This window comes from Nomascus leucogenys, chromosome 23 (genome assembly GCF_006542625.1).
Source record: "Nomascus leucogenys isolate Asia chromosome 23, Asia_NLE_v1, whole genome shotgun sequence".
NCBI classification, from domain to species: Eukaryota; Metazoa; Chordata; class Mammalia; order Primates; family Hylobatidae; genus Nomascus; species Nomascus leucogenys.
This window is the reverse complement of record NC_044403.1, coordinates 33,882,126-33,909,866: the sequence shown is the minus strand read 5'-3', so window position 1 is coordinate 33,909,866 and position 27,741 is coordinate 33,882,126. Positions and strand designations below refer to the sequence as shown.

General features: G+C 53.0%; 1 protein-coding gene across 16 annotated transcripts in view; it reads left to right on the top strand.

Annotated features, from left to right (window-relative positions):
* Nucleotides 1-27,741, top strand: part of MROH1 (maestro heat like repeat family member 1) — a 111,781-nt gene that overhangs the window by 72,035 nt on the left and 12,005 nt on the right. For 10 of the 16 annotated variants that reach the window (XM_030804760.1, XM_030804766.1, XM_030804768.1 and 7 more), the window contains 19 exons: nt 1,315-1,437; nt 16,797-16,904; nt 17,076-17,220; nt 17,344-17,384; nt 17,642-17,783; nt 18,120-18,172; nt 18,600-18,707; nt 19,042-19,161; nt 19,444-19,566; nt 20,420-20,566; nt 20,654-20,680; nt 21,546-21,668; nt 21,916-21,995; nt 22,307-22,421; nt 22,529-22,624; nt 23,253-23,357; nt 25,351-25,486; nt 25,617-25,729; nt 26,921-27,073. In XM_030804760.1, coding sequence (XP_030660620.1) covers nt 1,315-1,437; nt 16,797-16,904; nt 17,076-17,220; nt 17,344-17,384; nt 17,642-17,783; nt 18,120-18,172; nt 18,600-18,707; nt 19,042-19,161; nt 19,444-19,566; nt 20,420-20,566; nt 20,654-20,680; nt 21,546-21,668; nt 21,916-21,995; nt 22,307-22,421; nt 22,529-22,624; nt 23,253-23,357; nt 25,351-25,486; nt 25,617-25,729; nt 26,921-27,073 — 2,058 coding nt within the window. The remainder of the gene's footprint in view (nt 1-1,314; nt 1,438-16,796; nt 16,905-17,075; nt 17,221-17,343; nt 17,385-17,641; nt 17,784-18,119; nt 18,173-18,599; nt 18,708-19,041; nt 19,162-19,443; nt 19,567-20,419; nt 20,567-20,653; nt 20,681-21,545; nt 21,669-21,915; nt 21,996-22,306; nt 22,422-22,528; nt 22,625-23,252; nt 23,358-25,350; nt 25,487-25,616; nt 25,730-26,920; nt 27,074-27,741) is intronic. The other 6 variants (XM_030804764.1, XM_030804762.1, XM_030804765.1 and 3 more) reach the window with 2 other exon arrangements.

The window sequence follows — 27,741 nt, the reverse complement described above, 5'->3', positions numbered from 1 at the left end:
CAGTCTGGGACCAACTGGCTCACTCCTCCACACCCACCCTGTTCTCTGAGATAGCACAAGGAAGAAGTGCTCGGAGAAGCCTCCTCGGGGTGGGGATGCTGGACCTGAGAGCTGAAGGGGCAGAGGCATGGTCGCGATGCTGGAGAAAATGATCTCCAGGGAGGGCAGCATGGGCAGAAGCCGTGGCTCAGGGGAAGGGCTGGTTGGGCCACATTGGCCTGGCTGTGGCTTCGAGTCACCAGGCATAGTTACTGGGTGAGGCTGGACATGCAGGCTCAACTCCTAGGATTGTTCGGGTGATAACTGCAGATTCAGGTACCAGATTTATGGTACACCCCGGGAAACATGGGGATCACATGAGAGAAGCTAGCTCAGAAAGATGGCAGCCCCACTCCCTGAGGCCAGGGTGAGCCCCGGACGGAGGGATGGGTGTATTTGGAGCCTGGGAAGGGCAGCTGCCAGTGCCCAGGAGGCTGGGGGTTGGGGGCAGGGTGGCTTTGGGTGGGGCCCTCAGCAGAGCAGCTCTCTTGGAGTTGGGGTGCAGCTTGATGGAAGTGGATGGAGGAGGGAAAGTAAGTGAGATGCTCCCCTCTGGCAGCAGGGGCGGGAGGCAAGGGGAACTGGAGGAAAAGAATCCTTCCCTACAGACCTGAGCACATCCACAAGCTGGCGGGAAGGCTGCCTTCCAGGGGCGAAGGGGCCTTCACACAGCCTAGGGACAGAGAAAAAGGCAGACACAGGCACAAGTGCAGGTGTGGGTACAGGTACATCCAGGTACGGATGTGGGTGCAGACCCAGGTAGGTAGGTATAGATATGGGTGTGAGTGCAGGCTTAGGTGTGTATGCAGGTAATTATAGGTATGGGTGTTGGTGCTGGCACAGGTGTGAAGGAAGGTAGGTTCGGGTACGGGTGTGGGAGCAGGCATAGGTGTGGATGTGGGTGCAGGTAGGTACAGGTGCAGGTATGGATGCAGGCACAGGTGCAAGTGTGGGTGCAGGTATAGGTGTGGGCATTGGCACAGGTATGTGGGTGCAGGCCCAGGTGTGGATACAGGTAGGTATAGGTGTGGGTACAGGTGCAGGCCCATATGTGGGTACATGTAGATCCAGGTACAGATGTGGGAGTAGGTCCAGGTACAGGTGTGGATTCAGGTGCAGGCCCAGGTTTGGGTGCAGGTACAGGTGTCAGTGTAGCTGCAGTTGCGGGCACATGCGTGGATGTGGGTGGGAGGAAGAGTGAGGTTCCTGTCTGCTGGTTGGACTGGCATGGCAGTCTCTGCATCCCCTTCCTGATCTCCCATTTGTTCTGGGCAGGTGAAACGGGCAGTGGTGCAGGTGATCAGCGCCATGGCCCACCACGGCTATCTGGAGCAGCCTGGAGGTGAGGCGATGATCGAGTACATTGTGCAGCAGTGCGCACTGCCCCCCGAGCAGGAGGTAAGGGGCTGCCACCTTGTCCGCCTCCTAGGCCCACGCTGCCCCTGGCCTATGTTAGGCACTGGTCAGGAGCCACTGGCCCAGCAGAGGGTGGCTGTGTGGGCTGCAGTCTGCGTGCGGAGGTGCCCTCTGCTGTCTTTTGTTTGTTAATAGAGACAGGGTCTTGCTCTGTGGCCCAGGCTGGAGTGCAGTGGCTATTCTCAGGTGTGATCATAGCACACTGCAGCCTGGAACTCCTGGGATCAAGAGACCCTCCCACCTCAGCCCCCTGAGACTACAAGCACACGCCACTGTGCCCGGCTCCCTCTGGTTTCTGAGTCAGAGCCTCTGCACCGAGCCAGTCCTCTCGGCAGCTCCCAGGACTCAGAACGCAGAAGCAGGAAATGCAGAGTTTGTCCTATTTGGGGCTTTTCTATTTAAGAAGTTACTGTACAAATGCCAATTTCTTCTTGAAGGAGAGCAAGGTAGAACGTGGCGAAATAACCCACAGATGGTCTAGACAGCCCTCTGTCACCCTGAGCTGCAGCCTGCTGGCTGCTGAGCGCACCGATGCTTGAGTCCCTGCAGCTCTGGGTCTGGTTCTTCAAGTTGGCAAAGCTGGTCTGTCCACCAAGCCCAGCTCAGAACAGAGACGCTGCCCTCCTTGTGTTCTCGTGACCATCACTGTGGTGCCCACTGTGCGCCAAGTGGGATACGTGAATTTAACTGGAAACATCAGAGCTCAGTGAGAGCATGCTGTGATGTTGCCTCTAAGTGCGTCGTCATCAGTGAGAAAGCCGCGCACGTGCCTGTTCTGCAGGCCCCAGCAGGTGGGCCACCACCAGCTCAGCTGATTCTGACCTCAGCATCCTCACAGCAGCTCCATGGGTCGTTAGGCATGAACTGGAGAGCCAAGGCCTCTGTTTTAGGCTTTTAGTTCCCAAGAGTTTGGGAGTTGGAGGTTTCTTTGAATATTGGAAAACGTTATTAAGGTTTTCTAAAACCAAAAGAAAAACCATTTTGAATAGGATGGAATCTAACACTCAGATATTTATATCTATGTAATAATAATTGTTATTATTTTTGAGACAGGGTCTCGCTCTGCCAGCCAGACTGGAGTGCACTGGCGAGATCACAGCTCACTGCAGCCTTGAACTGGGCTGAAGCGATCCTCCTACCTCAGCCTCCTGAGTAGCTGGGACTACAGGCTCATGCCACCACACCTGGCTAAGTTTTTATTTTTTGTAGAGACGAGATCACACTATGTTGCCCAGGTTGCTTTTGAACTCCTGAGTTCAAGCAACCCCTCCCACCTTGGCCTGAAAAAGTGCTAGGATTACAGGTGTGTGCCACCACCCCCAGCACTCAAATGTGTTTTAACCACAGCACTTTGCTGTTTCCGTGGAGCCTCTCTCAGTCTGCATTGCTTGATGTGGGGGTTCAGTGTATCGACCTTTCTACTTTTGCATGTTTCAAATTATTCGTGATAAAATGTTCAAAAAGCAAAGCAGGACATGTTGCTCTGAGACAAGTGGGCCTTGGGGTGTTCGCCAGACACACTGCAGAGGGGGTGAGCAGCAGCGGCAGGCCCTGTGGTTCCACTGGGTGCTGGGCTCTGTGGTGCAGGAAAGGGGTGGCCGGATGATTCTGGAGCAGGCAGGTGCAGGGCCACTGCGGGGAGAAGACAAATCAGGGAGTCTCACCTGGATGTAGATTCCCCGTTAAGGTTTTTGGAGAAACATGAGTTAAAGATTAGAGTTAGTTATTATTTTACTGTTTTATCTATATTACCCCACCTAACTTTTTTTTTTCCATTTAAATTATTTTTATTTTTTTAATTTTTTAGAGACAAGGTCTCACTCTGTTGCCAAGGCTAGAGTGCAGTGGCACGATAATGGCCCATTGCAAGCTCAAACTCGTGGGCTCAAGTGATCCCGCCTCAGCCCCCCAAGTAGGTGGGACCATAGGCATGCGCCAGCCACCATGGGCGGCACTTCTTGTGCCCATTTTCAAATTGGGTTGTTTTCTTGTTACAGAATTTTGAGAGATCTTTCTATATTCTGGGCACAAGTCCTTTGTTGGATTTATGGCTTATAAATATATATTTTTTTAACTTTTAATACATATTGTTTTGTTCTTGAATAGAGACAGCCTGTGTTACCCAGAATGATCTCTAACTCTTGGCCTTTAATGATTCGCTTGCCTCAGCCTCCCAAAGTGCTGGGATTATAGGTATGGGCCACTGCCCCTGCCCATAAACATTTTCTTACAGGTCTGTTGCATGCTTGTCTTTTTACTTTCTTAACACTGTCTTTCAGAGAGCAGAAGTTTTAATTTTTTTTAATGGCCAGTTTACTTGAGACAGAGTCTCGCTCTGTTGCCCAGGCTGGAGTGCAGTGGTGCAATCTTGGCTCACTGCAACCTCCGCCTCCCAGGTTCAGGCGATTCTCCTGCCTCAATCTCCCAAGTAGCTGGGATCACAGGCATGCACCACCACGCCTGGCTAATTTTTTATTTTTTAAATTTTTAGTAGAGACAGAGTTTTACCATGTTGGCCAGGCTGGTCTTGAACTCCTGACCTCAGGTGATCTGCCCGCCCCGGCCTCCCAAAGTGCTGGGATTACAGGTGTGAGCCAGTGCACCTGGCCTAAAAGTTTTAAGTTTTAAGATTCACATATAGGCCTATGATTCATTTTTAGTTTTTTTTTTTTTTTTTTAAGATGGAGTCTCACCCTATTGCCCAGGCTGGAGTGCAATGGCGTGATCTCAGCTCACTGCAACCTCCACCTCCTGGGTTCAAGCAATTCTCGTGCCTCAGCCTCCCAAGTAGCTGGGATTACAGACGTGCACCACCACACCAGGCTAATTTTTGTATTTTTAGTAGAGACAGGGTTTCACCATGTTGGACAGGCTGGTCTCAAACTCCTGACCTCAGGTGATCCTCCCGCCTCGGCCTCCCAAAGTGCTAGGATTACAGGCATGAGCCACAGTGCCCGGCCTTTTGAGTTAATTTTTGTTAAATGTGAGGTGTGTTTGAGGCTCGTTTTTCTGCATGTGACTGTCCAGTTGTCCCAGCACCACGTGTTGAGAACACCCTTCTCTGTACATTGACAAATTGCCTTGCATCTTTGTCGAAAATCAGGCAACTGTATGGATTCTCCCTAATGCTCCAGCTCCACTCATCTGCGGAATCTGTCATCATCTGTCATCAGTACCACACTGTCTTTCCATGGCTTTATGTTGTTCTTTTTTTTTTTTTTTTTTTTTTTTTGAGATGGAGTCTTGCTCTGTTACTCAGGTTGGAGTAAAATGGTGCCATGCCGGCTCACTGCAGCCTCCACCTCCCAGGTTCAAGCAATTCTCGTGCCTCAGCCTCCTCAGTAGCTGGGATTACAGGCGTGCACCACCACACCTGTCTAAGTTTTGCATTTTTAGTAGAGATGGAGTTGCACTGTGTTGGCCAGGCTGGTCTCAAACTCCTGGCCTCAAGTGATCCACCCGCCTCAGCCTCCCAAAGTGCTGGGATTACAGGCGTGAGCCACTGTGCCTGGATGCTTTATAGTAAGTTCTGGAGTCAGGTAATGTGAGTCTTCCATCTTTGGTCTTTTTCGATCATGTTTTGGCTATTTTAGTTCCTTTGTTTTTCCCTGTAAATTTTAGAGTTATCTTGTTGATAACATTCAGTCTTCCAATCCATGAAAACAGTATATTTCTACACTTATTTAGATCTTCAGTTTTGTTCACCAGTATTTTGTAATTCTCAGCATGTAGATTCTGTATATTCTGGTATTTTGTTAGATTTGTAAAAGGTATTTTGTTTTTACTGCCATTGTAATGGTACAATTTTGTTCATTTCAATATCTAACTGTTCATTGTTAGCGTACAGAATATACAATTAATTTTTAGATATTGACCATGTATCCTGTGGCTTTGCTTTTTTATAGATTCTTTGGGATTTTCTACATAGAGCATCATGTCTTCTTCATATGGGCACTTTTATTGTAAATCTGCATGACCTCTTTTTGTTTTCTTGACTTACTACATTGGTGAAGTCTCTAGCATGCTGCAGAATGAAGAGAAGTGGTGAGAGCAGCCACCCCTGCTTTGTTCCCATAAGGGGAACATACTGCCTTTTACTATTAAGAATGCTGAGGGATGGGCACAGTGGCTCATGCCTGTAATCCCAGCACTTTGGGAGGCTGAGGCGGGCAGATCATTCAATCTCCTTGAGTTCAGGAGTTCAAAACCAGCCTGGACAACCTGGTGAAACCCCATCTCCACAAAAAATACAAAAATTAGCTGGGTATGGTGGCACATACCTGTAGTCCCAACTACTCTGGAGGCTGAGGCAGGAAGATCACTGGAGCCTGGGAGGCAGAGGTTACAATGAGCCAAGATCATACCATTATACTCCAGCCTGGGTGACACAGCGAGACCCTGACACACAAAAAAAGTGGAATGCTGGGCCAGCGCAATGGCTCACACCTGTAATCCCAGCACTTTGGGAGGCCAAGGCAGGAGGATCACTTGAGCCTGGGAGTTTGAGACCAGGCTGGGCAACATAGTGAGACCTTATCTCTACAAATAATAAAAAAAAAATTAGCTGAGCCTGATGGCTCACGCCTGAGGTCCCAGCCACTCAGGAGGCTGAGGTGGGAGGATCACTTGAGCCCAGGGAGTCGAGGCTGCAGTGAGCTGTGATCACACCACTGCACTCCCACCTGGGTGACATAGTGACACCCCATCTGAAAAAAGAAAATAGAATGTTGTTTGGGGAAGCACTTTAGGAGGCTGGGGCAGGAAAATCGTTTAAGGCCAGGAATTTGAGACCAGCCTGGACAATGTAACCAGACCTTGTCTCTACAAAAAAATTCTAAAAATTAGCTGGTAATGGTGGCATACACCAGTGGTCCCAGCTACTCAAGAGGCTGAGGTGGGAGGATTGCTTGAGTCCAGGAGGCTGAAGCTGCAGTGAGCTGTGATCACCCTATTATGCTCCAGCCTGGGCAACAGAACGAGAACCTCTCAAAAAAAAAAGTTGTGTTTACACTATACTATAGTATATTAAATGTGCAATAGCATTATGTCTAAAAAAACAATGTACATGCCTTAACTTACAAACACTATTGCTAAAAAAAAAAAAATGCTAAGGATCATCTGAGCCATCAGCAACTCAATCTTCTTACTGGTGGAGGGTCTTGCCTTGATATTGATAGCTGGTGGACTGATCAGGGCGGTGGTTGCTGAAGGTTAGGGTGGCTGTGACAATTTCTTTCTCTTTTTTTTTTTTTTTTTTTTTTTGAGATGGAGAGTCTTGCTCTGTTGCCAGGCTGGAGTGCAGTGGCACAGTCTCAGCTCACAGCAACCTTCACCTCCCGGGTTCAAGCAATTTCCCTGCCTCAGCCTCCCAAGTAGTTGGGATTACAGCCATACGCCACCACACCCAGCTCATTGTTTGTATTTTAGAAGAGACAGGTTTTCACCATGTTAGCCAAGATGGTCGTGATCTCCTGACCTCATGATCCACCTGCCTCAGCCTCCCAAAGTGCTGGGATTACAGGTGTAAGCCACTGCACCTGGCCAACAATTTCTTAAAATAGGACAATGATGAAGTTTGCTGCATTGATTGACTCTTCCGTTCACAAAACTTTTCTACGTCTTACGCACTGCTATTTGACAGCATTTTACCCAGAGTAGATCTTTCAAAATGGGCGTCATTCCTCTCAAACCCTGCCACTGCTTCATCAACTAAGTTTATGGAATAGTCTGAATCCTTTGTTGTCGTTTCAACAATGTTCACGGCATCTTCACCAGGAGCAGATTCAATCTCGAGAAACCACTTTCTTTGCCCATCCAGAAGAAACAACACCTCATCCATTCCGGTTTGATCATGAAATCACAGCAGTTCAGTTCCATCTTCAGGCTCCACTTCCAATTCTAATTCTCTGTTTCCACCACATTTGCAGTGACTTCCTCCACTGATGTCTTGACCCCGTCAGAGTTATCCATGAGGTTTGGAATCAACTTCTTCCAAACTCCTGTTCATGTTGATTTTGTTGACCTCTTCCCATGAATCACAAATGCTCTTCGTGGTATCTACTGTGGTGAATCCTTTCCAGAAGGTTTTCAGTTTTTGTCGCCCAGATCGAGAAATCAGTCTATGGCAGCAATCAATCACCTTATGATTTTTTTTTTTTTTTTTTTTTTGGAATAGGGTCTCACTCTGTGACCCAGGCTGGAGTTCAGTGGCTCAATCACAGCTCACTGCAGCCTCAACCTCCTGGACTCAATCCTCCCACCTCACCGTCCTGAGTAGCTGGGACTACAGGCACGCACCAACACGCCCAGCTAATTTTTGTTTTGTTTTGTCTTGTTTTTTTAAAGATAGGTTTTGCTATGTTGCCCAGGTTGGTCTTAAACTCCTGAGCTCAAGCAATCTGCCCACCTGGGTGACACAGCAAGACTCTGTCTCTAACAAAAAGAAAGCAAGAAAGAATAAAATGCTCTTAAAATGTTCTACATGCCGGCAATAAGGCTGTTTTGTTTTCTCTTAGCTTTTCCTTTGCAGTCATTACAGCTCATGCCTGTAATCTCAGCACTTTGGGAAGCTGAAGCAGCGGATCACTTGAGGTCAGGACTTCGAGACCAGCCTGGCCAACATGGTGAAACCCCGTCTCTACTAAATATACAAAAATTAGTTAAGCGTGGTGGACCACACCTGTATTCCCAGCTACTCGGGAAGCTGAGGCAGGAGAATCACTTGAACCTGGGAGGCAGAGGCTACAGTGAGCTGAGATGGTGCCACTGCACTCCAGCCTGGGCGACAGAGCTACACTCTGTCTCAAAAATAATAATAATAATAATAATGCTCTTTGCTAATCTCCTGGACAACTTGTTGCAGTTTCTCCATCAGCAGTTTCTACTGCACCTCGGTATTTTTGTTATGGAGATGGCTTCTTTCCTTAACCCTCATGAACCAACCTCTGCCAACTTCCAGCTTTTCTTTTGCAGCTTCCTCACCGCTCTCAGCCTTCACAGAGTTGAAAAGAGTTGCTCTGGATTAGGCTTCGGCTTAAGGGAATGTTTGGCTGGTCTGATTTTCTATGCAGACCATTCAGACTTTCTCAGATTCAGCAATAAGGCTGTTTTGTTTTCTTGTCATTCGTGTGTTCACTGGAATAACACTTTGAGTTTCCTTCAAGAGCTTGTCCTTTGTATTCACAACATGGCTGACTAGCGCAAGAGGTCTGGCCTTTAGCCTGTGTCAGCTTTCGACATGCCCTCTGCACTAAGCTTAATCATTTCTGGCCTTTGATTTAAAGCGAGAGGTGTGCGGCTCTTCCTCTCACATGAACACATAGAGGCGATTGTAGGGTTTTAATTGGACTAATTTCAATATTGTGTTTCAGGGAGCAGGGAGATCCTAGCAGAGGGAGAGGTGGGGAGTGGCTGGTCAGTGGGTCAGGACACCCAACATTCATTGATTAAGCTTGCAGTTTTATATACTGCAGTTCATAGCACCCCAAAACAATTATGACGGCCGGGCGCGGTGGCTCACACCTGTAATCCCAGCACTTTGGGAGGCCGAGGCGGGCGGATCACGAGGTCAGGAGATCGAGACCATCCTGGCTAACACGGTGAAACCCCGTCTCTACTAAAAATACAAAAAATTAGCCGGGCGAGGTGGCAGACGCCTGTAGTCCCAGCTACGCGGGAGGCTGAGGCAGGATAATGGCGTGAACCCCGGGGGGCGGAGCCTGCAGTGAGCCAAGATCGCGCCACTGCACTCCAGCCTGGGTGAAAGAGCGAGACTCCGTCTCAAAAAAAAAAAAAAAAAAAAATTATGAAAGTAACATCGGAGATCTCTAATCACAAATCACCATCACAGATATAATATTAATAAAACAGCTTGAAATATTCCAAGAATTAGCAAAATGTGACACAGAGACACACACCAAGCACATGCTGTTGAAAAAGGCACCCATGGACTCGCTGGACACAGGGCTGCCTCAGACCTTCCACTTAGTTAAAATGCAGCACCTGTGACGTACAGTAAAGCAAAGCTCGGTGAAACAAGGTCACACCAGAAATGGGCTTGCTTTCTTGTTTTTATTGACACATAATAGATGTACATATACTTGGGGTCCCTGTGATAATTTAATACATTCATATTATGTGTACAGATCAAATCAGGGTAACTGGGATATCCACCACCTTGCATGTTGGTTTTTTCTTTTTGCTAGAAGCATTCTAATTATTCCTTTCTAGCGATTTGGAAAGGTACAATAGATTATACTATAATCAATAATCTATAGTAGGGTAAACTATAGTCACCCTACTGATCTGTAGGATACTAGGTCTTTTTTCTGAATATATATTTGTACCCATTAATCAGCCTCTCTTCATACCCCCACCTTCTACCCTTCCCGGCCTCTGGTAACCACCAGCCTACTCTCTGTCTCTATGAGAGCCACTGTTTTTGCTCCCACCTGTAATAGGTTTTCACTGATGCTCTTTATCACCTTGAAGAAATTCCTTTCTATTTCTAGTTTTCTGAGACTTTATTATGGATTTTATGGATTGATATCAAAATTGAAACATTTTTGTGCATCTATTGGTGAAATTATGTATTTTTTTCTTTTGACTGTTAGTATGGTAGATTATATTGAGTGCTTTGTTTATTTATTTATTTATTTTTGAGACAGAGTCTTGCTTTGTCACCCAGGCTGGAGTGCAGTGGCACGATCTCGGCTCACTGCAACCTCCTCCTCCCGGGTTCACGCCATTCTCCTGCTTCAGCTTTCCGAGTAGCTGAGACTACAGGCGCACACCACCACGCCCGGCTAATTTTTTGTGTTTTCAGTAGAGATGGGGTTTCACCGTGTTAGCCAGGATGGTCTCGATCTCCTGACCTCGTGATCCGCCCGCCTCGGCCTCCCAAAGTGCTGGGATTACAGGCGTGAGCCACCGCGCCCAGCCTATTTATTTATTTTTTTTATGAGACAGGGTCTTGCTTTGTTACCCAGGTTGGAGTATAGTGATGCAATCATGGCTTACTGCAGCCTCAACCTCCCAGGCTCAAGCAGTCCTCCTGCCTCAGTCTCCCAAGTAGCTGGGACCACAGGTGGGAACCACCCCACCTGGCTAATTTTAAGTTGTGTTTTGGTAGGGATGGGGTCTCTCTGTGTTGCCCAGGCCAGTCTAGAACTCCTGGGCTCAAGCAGTCTTTCTGCCTTGGCCTCCCAAAGGGCTGGGATTACAGGCAAGAGCCACAGCACCTGGCCATGGTTGCCTTTTTAGTAAAACATTTTTATGATGGTAAAATAACATAAACTTGACTGTCTCAACCCATTTTAAGTGCACACTTCAGTGACATTAAGCTCATTCACACTGTTGTGCAGCCATCACCACCTTCCAGCTCCAGAGCTTGTCCATGTTCCCAGACAGAAACTCTGTCCCCATTAAATGCTAACTCCCATTCCCTCCCCCGCAGCTCCTGCACCCCACCATCCACCTCTCCCCTGCAGCTCCTGCACCCACCATCCACCTTCTCTCCCCCGCAGCTCCTGCACCCACCATCCACCTTCCCTCCCCCACAGCTCCTACACCCCACCATCCACCTTCTCTCCCCCGCAGCTCCTGCACCCACCATCCACCTTCTCTCCTCCGCAGCTCCTGCACCCACCATCCACCTTCCCTCCCCCGCAGCTCCTGCACCCCACCATGAACCTCCCCCCGCAGCTCCTACACCCCACCATCCACCTTCCCTCCCCCACAGCTCCTGCACCCACCATCCACCTTCCCTCCCCCGCAGCTCCTGCACCCACCATCTACCTTCTCTCCCCCACAGCTCCTGCACCCACCATCCACCTTCCCTCCCCCGCAGCTCCTGCACCCACCATCCACCTTCTCTCCCCCGCAGCTCCTGCACCCCACCATCACCTTCTCTCCCCCGCAGCTCCTGACCCCACCATCCACCTTCTCTCCCCCGCAGCTCCTGCACCCACCATCCACCTTCCCTCCCCCGCAACTCCTGCACCCCACCATCCACCTTCTCTCCCCCGCAGCTCCTGCACCCACCATCCACCTTCCCTGCCCTGCAGCTCCTGCACCCACCATCCACCTTCCCTCCCCCGCAGCTCCTGCACCCACCATCCACCTTCCCTCCCCCGCAGCTCCTGCACCCACCATCTACCTTCTCTCTCTACGAATTTCACTGCTCGAGGCACTTCGTATAAGTGGACGCAAACAGCGTTTGTCCTTTTGTGTCTGGCTTCTCCCACTCAGCATAAGGTCTTGAATGTTCTCCCATGGTGTGGCGCTGCCAGAATTCCGCTCCTTCAGGGCTCAATATTCCGTGTGTGAAGATGGCGAAGTGCTTATCCCATTCGTCCCTTCATGGACACTTGGGGTGCTGCCACCTTCTGGCTCCTGTGAATAATGCTGCTGTGAACATTGTTGCTTTGTAGCAAATTCTGAAATTGGGAAATACAAGTTCTCCAACTTTGTTCTTTTTCAAGATCATTTTGGCTATTTTGGGTCCCTTGAATTCCCATGTGAATTTATTTTAGGATCCACTTGTCAATTCTTGCACAGAAGTCACCCGGAATTTTTATAGGGATTGCACTGAATCTGTGTATCTGTTTGAGGAGTAGTTCCATTTTTGTTGTTGTTGTTGTTGAGACGGAGTCTTGCTCTGTCACCCAGGCTGGAGTACAGTGGCACGATCTCGGCTCACTGCAAGCTCCGCCTCCCAGGTTCAGGCCATTCTCTTGCCTCAGCCTCCCAAGTAGCTGGGATTACAGGCGCCTGCAACCATGCCCCGCTAATTTTTTGTATTTTTAGTAGAGACAGGGTTTCACCGTGTTAGCCAGGACGGTCTCGATCTCCTGACCTCGTGATCCGCCCGCCTCGGCCTTCCAAAGTGCTAGGATTACAGGCGTGAGCCATCGCGCCCGGCTGTAGTTCCATTTTAACAGTATCAAAATCTTTGTATCTATGAACATGGGATGTATTTCTATTATTTAGGTCTTTATTTTAACATTTTGTAGTTTTCAGAGTATAAGTTTTGCATTTTTTGTTAGATTTATTCATAAATATTTTATTCTTTTTGATGCTATTGTAAATGGAATTATTTTCTTTCTTTTTCGTTTTTTTTTTTTTTTTAGAAAGAGTCTTGCTCTGTCTCCCAGGCTGGAGTGCAGTGGCACAATCTCGGCTCACTGCAGTCTCCACTTCCTGAGTTCAAGCAATTCTCCTGCCTTAGTCTCCTGAGTAGCTGGGATTACAGGCACCCACCACCACGCCTTTTTTTTTTTTTTTTTTTTTTTTTTTTGGTAAAGATGGGATTTCACCATGTTGGCCAGGCTGGTCTTGAACTCCTGACCTCAAGCCATCTGCCTGTCTTGGCCTCCTTAAGTGCTAGGACCACAGGTGTGAGCCACTGCACCCAGTCTGAATTTATTTTCTTAATTTCATTTTCAGTTTATTCTTTGCTACTGTATAGAAATACAATTCTTCTTCTTCTTTTCTTTTCTTTTTTTTTTTTTTTTTTGAGACAAAGTTTCACTTTGTTGCCCAGGCTGGAGTGCAATGGCACCCTCTCCGCTCACTGTGACCTCCACCTCCCGGGTTCAAGCAGTTCTCATGCCTCAGCCTCCCGCGTAGCTGGGATTACAGGCACGTGCCACCATGCCCAGCTGATTTGTTTTTGTATTTTAGTAGAGACAGGGTTTCACCATGTTGGCCAGGCTGGTCTCGAACTCCTGAGCTCAGGCAATCTGCCCATCTCGGCCTCCCAAAGTGCAAGAATTACAGGCATGAGCCACTATGCCCAGCCTACTATTATTCTTTCGTATCGATCTTGTATACTGCAACCTTGTCGAACTTGCTTATTAGTTTTAATAGTTTTTATTGGATTTCTTAGGATTTTCTATAAGGATTGTGTCATCTACAACTATAGTTTTACTTCTTTTTTTTCAGTCTGGATGCCTTTTATTTAATTTTCTTGCTTAGTTGTCCCAGCTAGAACGTCCAATACTGTTGAATAAAATGGGTGCGCGCAGACACCCTTGTCTTGTTCCTTCTCTTTGTGTACAAGCATTTAGGCCGGCACCATCAGGTATGATTCCTGCTGTGGGCCTTCATCAGGTCACGGGTACCACCTTCTAGTCCTGCTTTGCTGAGCGGTTTTGTTATGAAGAAGTACTAGATTTGATGTGCTGTTTACTGTGCCTAAGATGAGCTTGTCATTTTTGTTCTTTATTTTAGTGATACGGTGTATTTCATTAGGTGATTTTCAGATGTTAAACCTGCATTCCTGGGATAAATCCCACTTGGTCATGGTGTATAATCATTTTTACACATTGTTGTGTTCAGTTTGCTGGTATTTTGTTGAGGATTTTCATGTCTATATAAGAGATCGTGGTATATGCTTTTCTTATGCCTTTGTAGGATATTTGTGTAATCTGTACACACATACACAGGTACATACATGCACAATTTTTTTCCAACTCATTTGAGAGAAAATTTGAGACATCGTGTCCCTTTATCACTGACTACTAAATACCTTGTTTATTTCCTAAGGACATTGTTCTACACAACCATAGTCCAGATGTTGGAATCAGGAAATTGTACAGGGAGGCCATAATGTCACCTGATCCATGCACTTCCTCGGTCATCCCAGTTCTGTCCCTTTAGCTGCTTTCTGGCACAGGCTACAGCCCAGACACATACATTATGTGGCTGCTGTGCCGTTAGCCTCCTGCCCTTGTGTTTGTTGACCTGGATACTTTCAAAGAATTGAGACCAGTTATTTTGTTGAATAGCTCAAGTATGGTGGTGGTTCTTCATGATTTGATCCAGGTGATGCAGTTTTGGGAGGAATCTCATGGAATCTTGCGTGTCCCCACCAGTGTATCATATCGGGGGTCCTAGTGTTGGTTTGTTTCAGTGTTGATCTTGTTCTGATCACTTGTCTGTGCTCGGTTTCTGCACTGGAAAGTTGCTGTTTCTGCCTTGTAATAAATAAGTAGTTTGTAGGGAGATCTTTGGGATTAAGTAAACATCTTCTTGTGATTAAACTTTTAGTCAGCATCAGGCCGGGTACGGTGGCTCACACCTATAATCCCAGCACTTTGGGATGCCGAGGTGGGTGGATCACTTGAAGTCGGGAGTTCAAGACCAGCCTGGCCAACATGGTGAAACCCTATCTCTACTAAAAAACTAAAAATACAAAAAAATTAGCCAGGTATGGTGGTGGGTGCCTGTAATCCCAGCTACTCAGGAGGCTAAGGCAGGAGAATTGTTTGAACTCGGGAGGCAGAGGTTGCAGTGAGCCGAGATCACCCCACTGCACTCCAGCCTAGGTGACAGAGCGAGACTCCATCTCAAAAAAAATAAAATAAGTAAATAAACACTTAGCATCAATTGTTTTTAATTATCCATGGATGATTTCCTAACTCCAGTGATATTGCTGTATTTAGTTCTTTGGCCTCTATTGTGACAGAGCCTCTCTTATTCTTTTTTTTTTTTTTTTTTTTTGAGACAGAGTCTCGCTTTGTCGCCCGGGCTGGAGTGCAGTGGGGTGATCTCAAGACTCACTGCAAGCTCCGCCTGCCGGGTTCACGCCGTTCTTCTGCCTCAGCCTCCCGAGTACCTGGGACTACAGGCGCCTGCCACCACGCCCGGCTAATTTTTTGTATTTTTAGTAGAGACGGGGTTTCACCGTGTTAGCCAGGATGGTCTCAATCTCCTGACCTTGTGATCCGCCTGCCTCGGCCTCCAAAAGTGCTGGGATTATAGGCGTGAGCCACCGCACCTGGCCAGAGCCTCTCCTATTCTTATGTGCATGCATCTCTCTCCGCGTGGACTCGTGGTTTGCTGTTTGACGCAGGGGTCCATGTGCAGTTCCTGTTGCTGGCCTTGGTGTTCAAACTGTCCCACACTTGGTCAGTAGCACCCTCCGAGCGTGCAGGCCCCTGTCCTGAGGCCCCGTTGCCCTTTCTGGTGCAGGACGGCGTCCCAGCTCACCTGGGGCTGCCCGTGCCTCCTCTCTGCGGACCCTTCCGTGAGCTGTTGGTCTCTTGTTTCTGGGAAGCTCGCTCCTTTATTTCTTGCGCCTGTTTTTGTGTCTCACTGACTTTGGTGTATCTGTTATCCAAAGGCTAGCACTGCTGTCTTCACATCTTTTAGCTTTTTCTTCTTCCATTCTTTTTAAATTTCTTCTTTCTTGAAGTCTTCAGCAGCCTGTTCTTCCAAGTTAGTAATTTCTTCCTCAGTGAATCGTTACATTATTCGTTTCCTGAATGAATTCTTTATTTCACGGTTATACTTTTTCACACCCTGTCTCTGGGATTTTCCTTGTTCTTGGCTCCTCATTTCCCCCTTGTGGTTCCTTGTTTCCCTGTTGTGGTTCCTTGTCTCCCTGTTGTGGTACTTTTGGTGCATTTTTTCACATAGGCATTGTCCCCGGTCTGTGTCCTAACATTCGTGTTCCTGGTGGAGTATGTCCTCAATGTTCGTTATCAGGTATTTTGCAGTTTCTATCTGGTTTCTTTACTAACCCAAATGATTCATTTATGATCTTTAAAATCTCCAGGTCGATAGATTTTCATGGTTATTGTGGACTTATTGTTATATTGAATCTGGCCAGGTTGATTTCTGCTTTTAAGTGTTGGTTGCAATATTATTTTTGGCCTAATGGTCAGGATTTCAAAGTGTATGTTTGGTATGAAGTTCTATCTATATTTTTAGAGCCTACTGTAAAAATTGAAGTTCAAGGCCTAAATATCACTTTTTTTTTTTTTCTGTGTGACTTTTGGCTTCTGAAAGAGAGGGATTAGAAGTCCCTGCAGTGTTGCCATTTTTCCAATATGCCACTTTGTTGTTGAGCTTTTACTTTTTGGTATTTCAAAACCTGAATGGAACGTGTGGGAAACAGAAGTCGTCTGCTTGCAGGGATGCCTTCTGGGGAGCTGAGCGTACAGAGAGGACGGCAGGCATCCAGCCCACTGTGGCTACCGAGGCTGGGTGGCATCCTGGTGGGAACCAGGTTTTCTGACAAGGTTAACGTTCCCACAGAGGCTACCCCGTTCCTCCCCTGCAGGCATTGCAACATCACGAGCAGTTATTTTTTATGGAGTCAGTAGCTTAGCAGATGCTCAAGGTTTTGTTTGTTTTGGAGATGAGAACTGAGGCAGGTGAGCCTGCTTTCTTGGGTGATCTTAGCGGAGAGTGCCTTTCCTGTCTGTGGCAGGTGGTGCGCGTGTCTGCATGTCCTGCGGCGAGGCCCAGGGTCTGCCCTGCTTCCGGGCAGGCTGTGTCCTTAGGCCCAGAGCCACGGCCGCCCACACACGCCTTTGCCTTTTGCCTTCCTCTAGCCTGAGAAGCCAGGCCCCGGCAGCAAGGACCCCAAGGCCGACAGTGTGCGGGCCATCAGCGTGCGCACCCTCTACCTGGTCAGCACCACCGTGGACAGGATGAGTCACGTGAGTGCACGGCACCTGTCCCTCCCTGGCGACAACAGAGCTCTCCAGGGCAGTGGCCCAGGGTGCTCAGGCCCAGCAAAGGGTCTGTCTCCACCTCGGAGCTCTGGCAGGGCCCTATCTGCATGAGACCTCCCTCTGGGCAGGTGCAGACCAGGCCCTCTGCTCCCCTAGGTCCTCTGGCCGTACCTGCTCCAGTTCCTCACCCCTGTGCGCTTCACCGGGGCCCTGACTCCGCTCTGCAGGAGCCTCGTGCATCTGGCACAGAAGAGGCAGGAGGCCGGGGCCGACGCCTTCCTCATCCAGTACGACGCCCATGGTGCGTGCCGCGCCGTACCCCACCTCCCCGCTCCTGCCCCTACTTCCCCATCCTCCAGTTCCTGACACCCGCCTCGGGGCTACAGGCAGCCCCCCACTGACTATTTCCACCTCTTGTCTCCAGCGAGCCTCCCGTCTCCCTATGCTGTAACTGGAAGACTGCTGGTGAGCCTCGCCCTTCTCGCCCTTTCACAGCGTGCCCAGCGCCCCACTGTGTCCCTGTGCTCCACCCAGGCTTGGAAGGGGTTACCTTCTCAGTGGGCAGCTGTGGTCAGGGCTCAGGCATGGTTTTCCTCTACGTGGGCGGCCCAGCTTCGGGAAGAGCCAGGTCCCCCGTCGGGTGCTGTGGCCCTGCAGGTGCAGGTTGTGGGCATGGTCAGTGCTCCCTGCTCAGACCCGGCTTCCACGCTGCCTCTTTTCAGGTTGTGTCTTCCAGCCCCTACCTGGGGGACGGACGTGGGGCGGCAGCGCTGCGTCTCCTCAGTGTTCTGCACCCTAACATTCACCCTTTGCTGGGTCAGCATTGGGAGACAACTGTCCCGCTGCTGCTGGGGTACCTGGATGGTGAGGCCGGGGTCAGGATGGGGTGCATAGCCCTGTGGGGAGGGCAGGTCTCAGAGCAGGAGGGTGCTAGCTCTGACCCCACCTTTGCCAAGTGGCACTAGGGTGGCCAGTGGGGACTAGGGTTGTATAATTGGAAAAAACAGTCTCCCCTGTGGTCCAAGAAAGGCCCCAGATGACCTGGGGCTTGAAAAGCACTCCCAATGGGTGCTTCCTGGGAGCAGGTGGGGGGCAGTGGGGCCTCTCTGTGCTGAGCATCCCCAGCTCCAGGGCAGGCGCTGGGCTCTGAGCCCCACTGGTGCATGTGGGATGGGCTGGCCTGCGCGGCTGTCATTTCAGAGCACACGGAAGAGACCCTGCCACAGGAGGAGTGGGAGGAGAAGCTGTTGATGGTGAGGGCCGGGGGTGGTTGGGGCACGGCCCATCCTGGGCCTTAAGGTATTGTCTGGCCTGGGGGGTGCTGGGGTGGCAGAGGCTGGACCACCTGCCTCGACCTCACCTCATGGTTTGGCTGGGGAGCCAAGGATCAGGCAGCTTCAAGGCTGAAGACCCCTGGCAGCCTTGCAGCGGGGGCCTTGCTGTGACGAGGCACCAGCCTTCTAGCAGTCGCAGCCCCAAGCGTCAGGGGCCACCTCTCGCCCTGCGTGGTGAGCCAACTGCAACATGGCTGTCCCCTGAGGGTTGGCCCTGCCACCCCCGGCCTCCGCTGGAAGGTGGTCTGCAGCCCCTGCAGCCACAGCACATGGGGATGTGCCCAGGCTCCGGCCAGCTCTGTGAGGGATCGGGCTCCCAGCCCCTCAGTGGCATCTTGGCCTGCAGTTCCTGCGAGACACCCTGGCCGTCGTTTCTGACAATGCGTGGATCTGCCAGCTGAGCCTGGAGCTGTGCAGGCAGCTGCCCTGCTACGATGAGGCACCTCAGGAGAAGGTGGGGCGCCTGCTGGCGTTCTTGGCGTGGTACTTGGGCTCTGAGTTCCTGGGTCTCGTGTCTGTCACTTGCTGTCTGGGCCCTGTCTCCCGTGGCCCTGGGCCCTGTCTCCCGTGGCCCTGGTGGCCTGGCAGAGCCTCCTCGTGGCTGAGGACCAGGAGGTGCGAGAGCCCATCGGCCCCATCCCTTATTCCTCAGATGTTGCCCCGGACTCACCCTGCAGTTCTCATCAGCCTGTGGGCAGGAGGTGCACCTCAGGGGCAGCCCCGTGGCAGCGCTGGGTCTCCCTGTACTCAGGAGTCAGGCACAACCATGTTCTCTGGTTTTGTTTCAGAATTTCCTGTACAAATGCATAGGAACCACCCTGGGTGCTGCTTCAAGTAAGGAAGTGGTGAGGAAGCACCTTCAAGAGCTGCTGGAGACTGCTAGATACCAGGAGGAGGCAGAACGTGAGGTGGGGCCACTCTCCCTGCAGAAGCCCCAGACATCCCAGGGCTGGAGGACAGTGGCACCTGCTGTTCTCTGAGGCAGCCGGCCAGCCTGCATACCTGTGTGTGCATACACGTGTGGTGTGCGTACATGCACAAAGAGGGTGTGTGCACAGTGTGTTGACGTGTATGCAAGTGTGCGCATATGTGTACATGTGGGTGTGCCCCTGTGTCCACACATGACAGTGTGCGTGCGTGTGTGGCAGCGCGTGCCCTCCCCTGCCCGGGGTAAGTGTGCTGCCCCCCAGGGCCTTGCCTGCTGCTTCGGGATCTGTGCCATCTCCCACCTCGAGGACACGCTGGCCCAGCTGGAGGACTTCGTGAGGTCAGAGGTCTTCAGAAAATCCATTGGCATTCTCAACATTTTTAAGGTTAGGCTGACACCGGTGCAGGGCTGGGGACAGCTGTCTATCCACAAGTTTGAGGCTCAGCGGGTGCCCTGCGGGCTGGAGTGGGGCAGGAAGCCAGTTGCGTCCCTGGAGCAATTTTTGCTCCTGCATTCCTTCCATGGGCGGGGCCTGTGCATGGGTGCTCCCAGTGGGGAGGGCGGCAGAATGGCCTCCCGGAGGCAAATGTAGCTGTGGCCAGGGCCACGTCTCTGCCAGGTTTGGGTGATGAGAGGGGCTTGTGGCTAGGGCAGACCTCTGCCCCCTGGTGGCTGGCAGATTCTGCGTTCTTGCCAAACCACCAGCTGTGCTGGCGGAGCCTGAGCCTGGTTTAAGGAAGGAGGGGGCCCCTGCCGCAGGCCCCCAACCCGGCTGTGGTCCCTCTATTTTCTGTCTCCCGTAACTGTCCCAGTTACAGCATCTCAGGGCTGGACCAAGCACGCAGGGCTTCCCAGCCCTTGCTGTGCGGATGGAGGCTGATCTGCAGCGCAGCAAGGGTGGGGCCTTGAGCTCTTCTCAGCTGCCCCCTGCCTGACTCTCACACGTGGCTGCGCTGCTTTGACCCTTGGCCCTCTGCTGCCTCGGCCCTTGGCCCTCTGTTACTCGGTACCCAGTGGGCCCATGCCTGGCTGGCTGCCTGTGCTCCTGCCCCTTTCAAACAGGCTCTCCCCATCCCCAGATTCAGGTGGTGCCCTGCATGGCTGAGTCATACCTCTGCTGTCACTGACTGGCTCTGGCCCTTCTTCTGGGAGGATTTCAGGCGTTTCTGAGGCCAAGGATTCCCGTCGGGGAGTGTAATTGTGTAACTGAAGTCCCGCTGGTTCCTCTGGCCTTTCAGGATCGAAGTGAGAACGAGGTGGAGAAGGTGAAGAGTGCTCTGATCCTGTGCTACGGGCACGTGGCGGCCCGGGCCCCTCGGGAGCTGGTGCTGGCCAAGGTGGAGTCGGACATCCTCCGGAACATCTGCCAGCACTTCAACACCAAGGTGGGCATTGCGGTGGGCCTGCCACGCCAGGGGAGCTGGGGCTGCCGGGGAGTCACATCTTAACTCATTTCACTTTTTGTTGTTCAGGTTCTAGGAATAAAGGTAGAAACCAAGGTACAGTGTGTAGGAATTAAGTGCTGGACTGGCTTCTCCACTCTTGGCTCTCCTCTGGGCGGGTTGAGCTTCACGGGCAGAGGCTGGACGGGGAGCTTGGAGCTTGCTGGGGCTTCCTGGTCTTCATGTCCAGGAGGCGTTGGAGAGCATCACCAGGGCTCCTGCCCTGGCCTGGGCCCTGGACGGCAGTGGGAAGAAGGGAGGCGTCTGCGCCTCCGAGGGGCCAGGTCGTGGGCTGTCGTCCCCCAGGGAGTTCAGCCAGCCCCACCCGTCCCAGGACAGCTGGAACCTCCTCTGGCTCTGCTCCCCAGTGCTCGTGGAGGCTGTACCTCCCCGGACCCCAGTGAGCACCTAGGAGAGGGGCCAAGGCCCAAAGCTAGTGGAAGTGGCAGTGGAGGCTCCACTGACCCGCAAGGCCTCACCCCAGCCTCATTAACAAGTTTCTCTTCTGGCCTCCCTGGCACTAACCTGACAAGCCCCTCTCTCGGGACAGTCAGCCTCTCCTTGAAGAACAGGCCTTCTGGTTCTCCTGCGGTGGCTGGGAGGGCAGGGCTGTGCTGAGAGGTTCTTTCCCCAGCCCTTCAGCGCTCCCTGGAGGACTCTCCTCCTGCTGTGGGGGACCCTCTGGTCACACCACACAGTGTCTGCTCTGTGGCCTGTCTTCTCTGGAATGGGACACGGGGGAACCCCTGGGTGGCCCCCCGCTTCTTCCACACAGACTTTGATAAGCAAAAGGGCTGGCTAGAGAGCTCCTTTGAGAGCAGAGTGCAGCACGTCTGGCTTCGGAGGAAAGAAAAGGGGGTGTGTATAGGTTCAGCCCTGGAGGGTGGGCGTGGGCGTCTCCTGTAGCCCTGCATCCCTGCAGGACCCAGCCCTGAAGCTGTGCCTTGTCCAGAGTGTGTGCATGGTCAGCCGTGCCATCTGCAGCAGCACCCAGGCTGGCTCCTTCCACTTCACCCGGAAAGCAGAGCTGGTGGCACAGATGATGGTGAGCGTGGCCGTGGCCTGACAGGTCCTCAGGCAGGTTCCTGGGAGACTGAGGCCCGAGGTGGGGATTGGGGGCACTGAGGGTGATAACGTGAAGACAGCCTGGGAACATGGGAGGGGCCAGGTAGGGACACAGGGGGCTCTGCTCCTCGGGCCCCGCCTGTCACTTAGGCTGGGGAACAGAGCTTGACCAGGGAGGAGAGCCGGCGTTTCCTCCAAGGGGTGAGTCGTGCACCTGCCTCACCCAGGAGTTCATCAGGGCAGAGCCCCCGGACTCCCTGAGGACACCTATTCGGAAGAAAGCCATGCTCACCTGCACTTACTTGGTGTATCCTTTCCTGCCTCTGCACAGGCCCGTGCAGCTGCGTGTGTGCGTGCATGTGTGTGTGTGCATGCCTGTGTGTGCATGTGTGCGTGTGTGTGCCTGTGCGTGCACGTGTGCGCATGTGTATGTGCGTGTGTGCGCCTGTGTGTGCATGCCTTGTGTGTGCGCGTGCATACGTGTGTATGCACATGCTGCATGGAGTGCCACCATGGTCTGGAGAGAGTAAACATGGCAGTGGCTGTGCTGCCCGCACAGCCCTGGAGGTTGCTGGGTGTCTGAGCCTCAGCCTCTGGGGCCCTTAACTTACCTCTCAGCTCCGTGGAGCCGGCGCTGGATGAGCAGGCCCGGGCAGATGTGATCCGTGGCTGCCTGCACAGCATCATGGCCCTGCTGCCTGAGCCCAAGGAGGAGGACGGAGGCTGCCAGAAGGTATCCCCATGTTTCCTTTGCCTGTGTCCACACCCGTGAGAGCGGCGGGAGGCCACTGTAGGCTGCGGGGTCACTGGTGGGGCTGGACGGCCTGGCTCTCCTTCCAGTCCCTGTATCTGGAGACACTGCACGCCCTTGAGGATCTGCTGACGAGCCTCCTGCAGCGGAACATGACCCCCCAAGGCCTGCAGATCATGATTGAGGTGTGCAGGGGGGAACTGTCATGGGGATGGGGATGGGGGCACAGAGGGCACTCCACCTGGCTGCTGGCCCTCTCTCCACATGTGGGCACCACAGGGAGCGTTTGGTGCTCTCTGCAGTTGGGGGTGGTTTATGAACAGGCAGTTGCACCCCCTCCCATCTGGGCCGGCAAGCAGTTGAGGAGGCCCTGACCCAGGTGGGACCTCTGGAGCCTGTCCTCTCCCCCCACTGCATGGCATGGGGATGGAGGGGCCCACAGGTACTCATGGCTCCTGACTGGGGGCCGCTACCAGGGTGGCACTATGGTGGGCTAGGGTGGGGCCGACCCTCATGCTCAGAGTGTGTTCTTCTAGGACCAAGGTGGCCTCAACCCTGTCCCTCCATAGTCCTGGCTGACACTGGGTCCACCTGGGCTGGGTTGTGTCTGTGACCAGACTGGAGGACAGAGTGGCAGGGCCAGAGGATCTACGGTGGCCTGAGGCTGGCACCACTCTGGGTCCCCGGCTTGGCCCCCTGTAGCCCTGGAAAGATGGCCTGGCAGGGACACTGAGCTGGCCCATGATGCACAAGGCTTCTTGCCCCCAGGGCTGCCCTCTGAGCAGTACCTGTGTGAAGCCCCCTCTTCCTCAGCACCTGAGCCCGTGGATCAAGTCCCCAAGAGGTCACGAGCGGGCGCGGGCCCTGGGCCTGAGCGCCCTCCTGCTGCGCTACTTCCTGGAGCACCTGCGTGTCAGTGTGAGTACCTAGGTCCCCGGCCCAGGTGCTGCTGCCTATGGCACTCATGACCCAGAGTGTGAGCTGCCTTCCTGGCTTCCTCTGGCCGCCGCCCCAGCTCAGGCCACAGTCCTCTTCCTTGAGACGTGGATTGAGGGCCTGTCAGGGCCAGGAGTTGTCAGGGATGGCTGCTCAGAGTAGAGTCCGTTGTCATCAGGGGCCACTGTTAGCTGGGAGGAACATGCACCTCTGGTCTCCAGGGCTTCACTGTTCAGCGCGGTGCTTGATTTGGTTGGCGATATTTTTATCATGTTCCAGAAGCATCTATTTGTTTTAATGAGAACTTTTATCAGGAACAGATATTAGATTTTGCTAAATATCTTTTTGTCATCTATCAGGATTATTCTAGGCTTTCTTTTCTCTCTCTTTTTTTCTCCGAGACAGGATCTCACTCTGTTGCCTGGGCTGGAGTGCAATGGTACAAACACTGCAGTCTGGAACTCCTGGGCTCAATTGATCCTCCCACCTTGGCCTCCCGAGTAGCTGAGACTACAGGTGTACGCCACCACACCCAGCTGGTTTTCTTTTATTTTTTGTAGAGATGGGGTCTTGCTACATTGCCCAGGCTGGTCTTGAACTCTTGGGCTCGAGTGATCCTCCTGTCTCGGCCTCCCAAAATGCTGGGATTACAGATGCTGGGGTTACAGATGTGAGCCACTGCACCTGGCCTTTTATTAATGCACCAAAACTATCTTTTCTTTTCTTTTTTTCTTTTCTTTTTTCTTTTCTTTTCTTTCCCTCACTCCCTCCCTCCCTCCCTCACTCCCTTCCTTCTTTCCTTCCTTTCCTTTCTTTCTTTCCTTTCTGAGACCGAGTCTCTCGCTCTCACCCAGGCTGGAGTGCAGTGGCACGATCTTGGCTCACAGCAACCTCCACCTCCTGGGTTCAAGCGATTCTCCTGCCCCAGCCTCCCAAGTAGCTGGGATTACAGGCGCCCACCACCACTCCTGGCTAATTTTTGTATTCTTAGTAGAGACGGCGTTTCATCATGTTGGCGAGGCTGGTCTTGAACTCCTGACCTCAAGTGATCTGCCCACCTCCGCCTCCCAAAGTGCTGGGATTACAGGCATGAGCCACTGCACCCAGCCGAAACTTTCATTCTTTATGTGGCCAAATCTCGTGTGTTCAGGGTTCTTCCCACCTCATGCTTTCATGGCCTGCTCATCGCATAACCCTGGTCTGGCTGAAGCTCACCTTGGTGCATGGTGTGATGGATGCCCAGCCTAAGAACAGTGGCTGGTCACCCTGCAGACTTTCTCTAACATTCCAGCCTTTCCCTTCTGACTTGAAATTCTTTCTCATCAGTGGTGCCCAAGTAGATACCAGGTTTCCATCTGAGCCCAGGATCCTGTGCAAGGGCAGGGTAGGAGCACCTCCCAGGAAGGCCTCACACATGGGGGCTGAGAAGGGAGCAGGTGGTGGGAGGGGGACAGGCGCGTCCGCTGGGGAGGAGGTGTGGAAGTAGGAGGAAGGTGTTTGCCTATAGGAGCATGGGAGGGGCAGGACTGAGGAGAGCAGAAAGGCTCTGGAAGGCAGGACCAGGACAGTCAGGGTGTGAGGGGGTCTTATACAGTCCTGCCCCTCACCCAAATTGGCAGAGCCCGTGCACTCCTCCCATTTGGGGCCCCCTCCTCACCCCAGTTGTCCATCCACTTGCACATGCCTGTGTGCCCATGTCGGCCTTGCCTGGCCCTCCTTGTAGGGGCCCGGCCTGGTTGCCTGTGTGGCCCTGGTATAGACGAGGTGTGGTCAGAGCTGAGCTAAGCAGCACCCACGCTGCAGCGGGAGGGGAGGGAGGAACTCGCTGGGAGCTGTGTTGGCCACAGTGAGGGCCCAGGGCTTCGTGGACACCAGCAGCACTCCTGGCCACACTCCAGCCCTCCTCTGGGTACAGGTGGCATAGGTGGCATCCAATAGCCCAGCTTTCCAATAGCCCAGGCATCTCCTCCTCCAGGCCCTGGTGCCCTTCCACAACCTGGGCCTTCTCATCGGCCTCTTCTCCCCACGGTGTGCGGACCTGTGGCCTGCCACCCGCCAGGAGGCCGTGGACTGTGTCTACTCCCTGCTCTACCTCCAGCTCGGCTATGAGGGTGAGCCCTCGTCAGGAGTGTGGGGGCCAGTTGTCATGCAGGGGTGCTTGGAGGGATGAGGTGCAGAGTCCAGGCTGCGGGATCGCCAGGGAGGGCCTGGGCCCGACTGCTCGTTCCTGCCGCCTCTCAGGCTTCTCCCGGGACTACCGCGATGACGTGGCGGAGCGGCTCCTCAGCCTCAAGGATGGCCTCGTGCACCCTGACCCCGCCATTCTCTTCCACACCTGCCACAGTGTAGGCCAGGTACCAGCTGGGAGCTCTGCGGCCGGAAGGCAGGCTGGCACTATCTGGGGCTAACAGGGACTTCCGAGGCAGCACCTGGCCTCCCCTAGCCTCTGTAAGTGCCACCCATGGCCAGTGGGCATGGGGCAGGGCCTGGGTGTTTGCATTAGTTGCCGGCGCTGCCCTGCACTGGCCCCATCACCCACACCCGCCTACGCTGGGGCGGTGCAGTCCATACGAGAGGAAGGTGCTGTTTGTCTTGAGACCTGGCAGAGGCCTAGGAGAGAATGGGGTGCCATGAGGCCCAGCCGCCCTCTGCCTGCCACTGACCCCTGGCCTGCTCATGAAGATGCAGCTTTCTGGAACAGTCTCCAGCGGCTGCACTGTGTGGTGTTGTCCCCAAAGGCTATCCAGGAGCCACGCGGGGGGCTAGGGTCACCGCCTGCAGGGTGCAGTGGGCTCTAGCTCTTGCCAAGGGGCAGGGACGGGCCCTGCCTTTGGTTCCAGCTGGTCAAGGTGCTTTGTCCACTGCCATCTGAAGGGAGGATGGCCCTGGGCACTGCGTCCCCTCCCCGACCCATGCCTGCCTGGTCCACTCTGAGGCTCAGCATATTAGAACACAAGCTTGAGTATTATTAAAGTATTGCCTTACAGCGGGAAAAAAAAAAGTCCCTCCAAGGGGATAAGAAAGCTGCCCCTCCCTCCGTGCTCTCATGTGGGTCCCCAAGCTGGAACACGGCCTGTCTGCATTTGGTGCTTAGGAATGGCCTTCCAGGTCCAGAGACTGTGTCTCCTGCAAAGGAAGGAGGGGTAGGTCACCAGGGCCCTTTCTGGTGCTGGGATCACAGGTATGAGCTAAGGCTCATCTGCCTTGACCCCGTGTTCTAGAGAGCTCCAGGGCGACTGCACCACAGGGCTGCTCCCAGCCCACTTCACTGGTCAGAAGGAGCCGAGGAGGGTGCTGTGACCCCAGCCCTGCAGCTGCCCAGGCACCACCTTCCAGGAGCGCGCCCAGGTTCCAGCAGGCCCTGGCAGGTTCCGGAGGAGACCCCACCCCCGTGCAGCGAGCTCATTGAAGGCACTGGGGCCGGGCTGCGAGAAGGGGCGTGGCCTCCCGCCCTAACGCGAGCCCCTGAGACTCGATGCCTCGGAGAAGTGGCGTTGGGGGTGCCCCCCTTCCCTCCTTAACCTCTGGCATCGCCTTCCTCCTAGATTATTGCCAAGCGCCTCCCCCCAGACCAGCTCATCAGCCTCTTGCTAACCATGTTTGAGGCCCTGGGAGACCCCGAAAAGAACTGCTCCCGAGCAGCTACTGTCATGATCAACTGCCTGCTGCAGGAGCGGGGAGGCGTGCTCCAGGAGAAGGTGGGAGAGGGTGGGGAGGGGGCGGGCAGGGCAGGAGTGGGGCGGTGGCTCCAGGAGAAGGTGGGAGAGGGTTCGGTGTGGTGGGGCGGGCAAGGCAAGGGCCGGGAGGTGGCTTTGGAGAGGTGGCACGGCAGGAGAAAACAGTGAGGGTGGCCCTGGCCTGTCCTGGACCACCCTGCCCAGCCCTCCTTGGGTGTGACCCTCACTGCTCTGCTCCCTCTCCCTACAAGACTATCATGGACAACCCTTTTTCTTATGTCTGAAGACAGGGGTTAGAATTTGGCAAAAACAAGTGCTGAGAGAATAAGGGGGGAAAAGGAAGTGGAAAGGCAGGTGAAAGCACTCATGTTTCCCTGAGCCCACAGTCTGTCAGCCCTCCCCCAGGGCGAGGCAAGCCTGACCTCATGGCCCACTGCTTTGTTTTCACCCCACATGGTGGTATTTTCCAGCTGTGCAGTAGGCATTTGGCAGTAGGGGTCACCATGGCTGAGGCTGGAGAGGAGACTCCCAGGCCAGTCCCACCATGGGCAGGGAGCCCCCTTATGACAAGGCCGTCCCCCAGAGTGAGGCTCACATGCTATGCTGCTGCTGGACTTGTGGTGGGCGTGGGGGTCCCAGGGCCAGCATCCTCCTGCCCATGTTTCTCCCGTGTTCCGTTCATCTGCCTT